This window comes from Oncorhynchus nerka, linkage group LG13 (assembly GCF_034236695.1).
Source record: "Oncorhynchus nerka isolate Pitt River linkage group LG13, Oner_Uvic_2.0, whole genome shotgun sequence".
Taxonomy (NCBI): Eukaryota; Metazoa; Chordata; class Actinopteri; order Salmoniformes; family Salmonidae; genus Oncorhynchus; species Oncorhynchus nerka.
In genome coordinates this window covers 32841149-32847148 of record NC_088408.1, presented here as the reverse complement: position 1 = coordinate 32847148, position 6000 = coordinate 32841149, and the positions used below count along the sequence as shown (strand labels likewise).

Sequence of the window (6000 nt, the reverse complement as noted above, 5' to 3'; positions counted from 1 at the left end):
TCCTAACCCTTTTTCGGTCAATGCTTCTTGCCGTTCGTCTGTCTTTGTTAACCCATGATGTGTCACTGCACAGAACTGTAAGATGCTGGTAATGCTGATCGAGGTGCCAGTGCTGTGCTGGTACCAGTCACATCTAATGCAATTTAAATAATTATACTGAGACTAATTCACAATTTGTTCAATCAGGGAAGGGGCATCCAATCTTCACCATTACAAAATGTTATCAGTATATTCTACATAGGCTACTTATCACTGCTGAACACAAAACTAATAAACAAACCTTTTCTGTATTTATTTTATTTCCTCTTTGACATTGCAGCACTGGCTATTACAGTGTGTTTGTGTTTCAGGATCATAGACGTGTGTGTGTGTGTGTTTCAGGATCATAGACGTGTGTGTGTGTGCGCGTGTGTGTGTTTCAGGATCATAGACGTGTGTGTGTGTGTGTGTGTGTTTCAGGATCATAGACGTGTGCGTGTGTGTTTCAGGATCATAGATGTGTGTGTGTGTGTGTTTCAGGATCATAGACGTGTGTGTGTGTGTGTTTCAGGATCATAGACATGTGTGTGTGTGTGCGTGTGTGTTTCAGGATCATAGACATGTGTGTGTGTGTGTTTCAGGATCATAGACGTGTGTGTGTGTGTGTTTCAGGATCATAGACGTGTGTGTGTGTGCGCGTGTGTGTGTTTCAGGATCATAGACGTGTGTGTGTGTGTGTGTGTGTTTCAGGATCATAGACGTGTGCGTGTGTGTTTCAGGATCATAGATGTGTGTGTGTGTGTGTTTTCAGGATCATAGACGTGTGTGTGTGTGTGTTTCAGGATCATAGACGTGTGTGTGTGTGCGTGTGTGTTTCAGGATCATAGACATGTGTGTGTGTGTGTTTCAGGATCATAGACGTGTGTGTGTGTGTGTTTCAGGATCATAGACGTGTGTGTGTGTGTGTGTGTGCGTGTGTGTTTCAGGATCATAGACGTGTGTGTGTGTGTGTGTGTTTCAGGATCATAGACGTGTGTGTGTGTGTGTTTCAGGATCATAGACGTGTGTGTGTGTGTGCGTGTGTGTTTCAGGATCATAGACGTGTGTGTGTGTGTGTGTTTCAGGATCATAGACGTGTGTGTGTGTGTGTGTGTGTTTCAGGATCATAGACGTGTGTGTGTGTGTGTTTCAGGATCATAGACGTGTGTGTGTGTGTGTGTGCGTGTGTGTTTCAGGATCATATATGTGTATGTGTGTGTGCGTGCGTGTTTCAGGATCATAGACGTGTGTGTGTGTGTGTGTGTGTGTGTGTTTCAGGATCATAGACATTTTGTGTAAAGGTCATCTCCATTTCAATTAAAAATAAATGGGTATCATAGGATATTAAAATATTGCCATTTGACATATGCATTAAATTTGCTGACACAAATTCCATCATAGCTGCATCCCATCCCATATTAGATCACCATTGAAATGTCATTACGAAGAAATTATACACTTGAAGCAGCAGTTAGAAGAATAGTTTTGACAGACCACAAGTTTCAATGAAAACAGCAATGAAAAATGATGTCCCCTGTATTTTCATCTATATTAGCCCTGCTGAATGTCTTGTTGAACACTTGAATGTGCTGACCTCAGTCCAAGTCCCTGCCATCTTATAAAGACTTATCTCAGTGACCGAAAACACCCTTTACTCTGGTATCCTCCTCCTCTCTCCTTTCCCTATCTCCCTCCATCACTCTCTCTCTCTCTTTCTAAAAGCCCTTGGCTATAGTATGCACTGCAGACGTTTGTGATTGCTCGTAGTGTAGTCCTCCTCTACAGGAAGGATTGTGTTGTGGGTGGATCAGGAGAAGGGCATCTCCCATCTCTGGGTGTAGGCTGTCAGTTCACAGGGGCTGATCACCAGCATCTTGCTGCTCTCGATGCCGTCCAGGGCCATCTCACTGTCCAGGCAGAAGTGGGAGGCCAGGTGCTCCAGATGGGTGCCTGACTTCTGCCATCGCTGGAACACAACAGACAATACAAAGATCAATAACTTTCAATGTTATTAAACTGCTATTGTCCATTAATTGTTACAGAATGCCATTGGTTCAAATCAATCAAAAAGTTTGGGCAACTATTGTCCAATACGGACCCTGTAATTCTGTCAGCTTCATATTTAGCTAATGATCTTTATTGCATGTCGTGTTCATGGCACTGTCATGGCACATGGCACTCTTCCCACTATTCACCACTAGATGGCCCTCTTTACTCAATTTCCGGTGAGTCACTCATTTTGAGCAGGGAATTCTTCTTCTTGTTGATATTGTTGAACTTATATATGAACAACACTAGAGGATATTAGCAAACATACAAGGAATCTGTCATTGCCTCACACATCCATCACTGGTTAGAACCTGACGGCTGAGAGGCAAAGCCTGTTGCCAAGACTAGTGGAGCGTATCATGATCACTCCGCTCTTCAGTGGTAGAAACAATACAGTGGATATTAAGGGGATTTTCTGGATCAAAAAGGGCAAAGGTTGTGGGCGTGGCAGGAGGCGTGGCAAATAGTGGCTGGCCCATGTGAGTGGCTACATTTTTGTGAACAGGCCCCCATCTCCATGGTGTAGAGAATTGTTTGAATTTTTGAGCCAATTTCCTGAAACTCAAACAAATGTCTTGCCATGTAGAGAAAATGTTGCCGTTTTAAAGCTCATTTCCTGCAATTATACATATTCTACCATGGAGCTGGGAGAAAATCATGCCGTTTTAAAGCTAGTTTCCTGTAATTCTATGCTTTTCACCATGGCTAATGCTGTGCTCTTTTTCTCAAACATAATAACATAATGAACACTACTAAATTCATTGTTTTTGGAATTTTCAATTCTCCCTGACTGTCTACCTTTTATGTTGGTAATTGTTAGTTCTCAAAGATGATATTATTTAAAAAATTATGTATCCATTATATTTACATAATATTTCCATTATATTTATCCATTATATTTACTACATACTTTATATCTGGTTTTAGTTGTTTAAATTTACACTGAAAGCATTTTTCCATCCTGAAAATCGACTTGAAAAAATAATGTTTTGACGCCCTGCCCAAGGAATAAAATGGCAGAAAGACCAAGGGTGGATGTGATAGAGATACAGAGCGTCTTTGTTTCACAGTATTTAAAGTCAGCGAACAGAAACAAGCTCTGTTCCATTGTGAACCTGATCAAAGCAGGAAAGACTCAAATTGCCATGAGATGTTTTTTTTCCAGTTTTTTATGAAGCAACGTGAGACTGCACTTTTTAATTGATAAAAGAAAATAATTAAAACAAAATCAATTTGTATTCAGTGCCTGTGGTGCCTCTAAGTAATTCTTCTTGTTACTGGCTGTTGATGCACAACTGATAGTTAAGCACATTTATAGGCTCCTGAGAGCCTCTCTCTGCTGTAGCCTACAGTGGCCTGAGGGGAACACATGAGCACGGCTCTAATGAGCTATTATTGAACACTTTCCGTCTATGTGCCAGGGGTGGAACATGTTGCTTTGGGAGCCTTTTTAGCAGGAGGAGGTAGTATATACCTGCGCAACTTCGAAAAGTGGGAGACCTAAAATCTACCTGCCAATTCAGAGGTCTATTATGTGGTCCTGACGTATCTATGCAACACTAGACTGTAACTGAGCTGTGTATAATGTTTTAAGTGTGCTATTTATCATCTCTTTCTCTCTCGCGATCCTTCTTTCTCTCACTTCCTATGTTTTCACCAGACACTACATCATTATCACCACATATTCATGAATCATCTGTTCCTGCAGTCACCACCCAAACAAAACAATGTGAATACATTTTACAGTCATGCATGCTGCTCAAAACACCCTCCCACTCATAAACAGTATCTGCACACATTCTCCACAAACCAACTCCTCTGTTTTGTTTTCCTCCTTGTTTACCAGGAATGTCAATAAAACATGTACAACCTTTTCGTACAGACTCAAACCATGTAAACAGCCTCGCTAGCATACTGTTAGATAAGCCGAAACAGACCGGGGAGGACCTTGCCTCTGTCTCAGGGTGCAGCAGCAGCGGCAGCAGCAGCTGGCTGGTGATACAGGCAGAACCCGGAGCTCTCAGGCACACTCTCCACTGCACTATCAGACTGCCTAAGTGAAAGTTGATTTATGGCTTGTCAGAAGTGACTTTGCTCGTTTGAGGCAGGGGGCCGGCAGGGGGCCGTCGTGATGAGTGTTCAGGTGAGGACGGGCGCCCTCTGGGCTATTACTTGTTTCCCGTCGCCGATGTTACAGGGCATGAGCATGACCTGGGAGGCAGGAAAAGTGGTAGAGAGGGAGAGGCAGTGCTGTTGCTGGCGGATCTGCTGCCCGTGGGTGTAGATCCACTCCTGAGGAGAGAGAGATACACTGATGACACATCAACAACACAATAATTCCGTACTAACAAAACTGTCTACGTACCATGTACAGTGGGGCAGAATGTGCACAATTGGTGGCTGACTAAATACTTTTTTGCCCCACTGTATGTGAGAGTAGATTTATGAACACAACACTTAGCAGAACACAGTCATGTCATACTACTGAAAACACACAGATTGGGTGTGTATCAGTGTATGCTACATCCAATCGTGAGGCGACCCAATTCCTCCAGTCTGGGAGAGTGTGTGTCTTCAGTACAGCACACACCACTACCCACACCTCCAAAACATCTGTCTCTGGGAGTGGGCTCACTCTTCAGGAACATTCCATACATCATAACATAATAAGACTCTGTCTCTGTGGAACCAGACCAGGGAATATTACTGAGCCAGCATAGTGGAGATTGACACACACATGCGTACACGCACGCACGCACGCACGCACGCACGCACGCACGCACACACACACAAGTCTTGAGAATGGCCAAAGCTCAGATGAAAAACAGTACATATTTTGATCGCTGAAACTAAAGTAAGCCAATGAGATGCTGCTAAGCCTGTCTGTCTGTGTTTTCTTTTACTGGACAAGTCATTCTTATTTACAATGACGGCCTAGGAACAGTGGGTTAACTGCCTTGTTCAGTGGCAGAATGACAGATTTTTACCTTGTCAGCTTGGGGATTCGATCTAGCAACCTTTCGGTTACTGGCGCAACACTCTAACCACTAGCCTACCTGCCTCTCCACTAACCACTATGATACCTGTGTATGGTGGTGCAGGCATATCCAGCCACTTTTCATGCTCTAGCTAGCTTACAGAGGATTTGATATTGAGTGGGCCCAAAAGGATCCAAATATTCACACATAATATGTCATGGATTCTAGTGTTTTATTGTAGAATATCAGACAAAAAGACTATTTGAAACTCCGGGTACAAGCTGCCAGGCAACATCCCTGTACCCACATGTCCTAGTCAGGCGAGATGCACTCCAACAGAGATGCACTAAACTGTGGTCTCATTTTATAGTTGTATTACATCTTCTTCCCCTGCGCTCAAACATCTGTGTTCTTGTCTGGGTCCCTGCCTTTTTGGAAAGCTAGTTTTTTTCTAACATGATATTGTGATGTTCATGGATTCAACTTTTGTGCACTTCCTTGGTTTCATAGTGTCTAACCATGTGTTTAGAAATATTTAAGGTAACTAAATAGGACAGGTTTTCGACCAATTCAAGCTAGAACTACAAATGTATGCTTGCTAGTACTTATTTTCCTATAGCAGAGCAAATTGAGAACTACTGATTTCAAACACAAGTGCCTCAAATACATGTAATTATCTGTAGAAATGGCAGATCCTGTCTAGTTTCTTTTGGCACAAAATAAGTGAGATAGCAAGCGACACCTGAGGGCTGACGCCAAGATAGGAAGAGGGTTCTGGCAACGTAATCGGAGGCAATTAGGAAGATATGTAGTGAGCAGCAGCAGTAAGGACAACCTTCCCAACTGAACTGGTGATTCCTATACTGGATGTTTAGGATGGTCACCCAGTAGGAATGTATGTGTGTGTGTTTGACAACACAAAGGAGGTCCCGTGGTAATCACTAGACGGCCATGC

The 6000-nt window shown here is 43.0% G+C and overlaps 1 protein-coding gene across 2 annotated transcripts in view; it reads right to left on the bottom strand.

The window, feature by feature from the left end:
• Positions 1-497: 497 nt before the first annotated feature.
• Positions 498-6000, bottom strand: part of LOC115139388 (polypeptide N-acetylgalactosaminyltransferase 14-like) — a 116091-nt gene continuing 110588 nt past the window's right edge. For both annotated transcript variants that reach the window (XM_065026346.1, XM_029676707.2), the window contains 2 exons: positions 4240-4359; positions 498-1984 (listed from right to left, as the gene is read on the bottom strand). In XM_065026346.1, coding sequence (XP_064882418.1) covers positions 1826-1984; positions 4240-4359 — 279 coding nt within the window. In that variant the 3' untranslated portion in view covers positions 498-1825. The remainder of the gene's footprint in view (positions 1985-4239; positions 4360-6000) is intronic.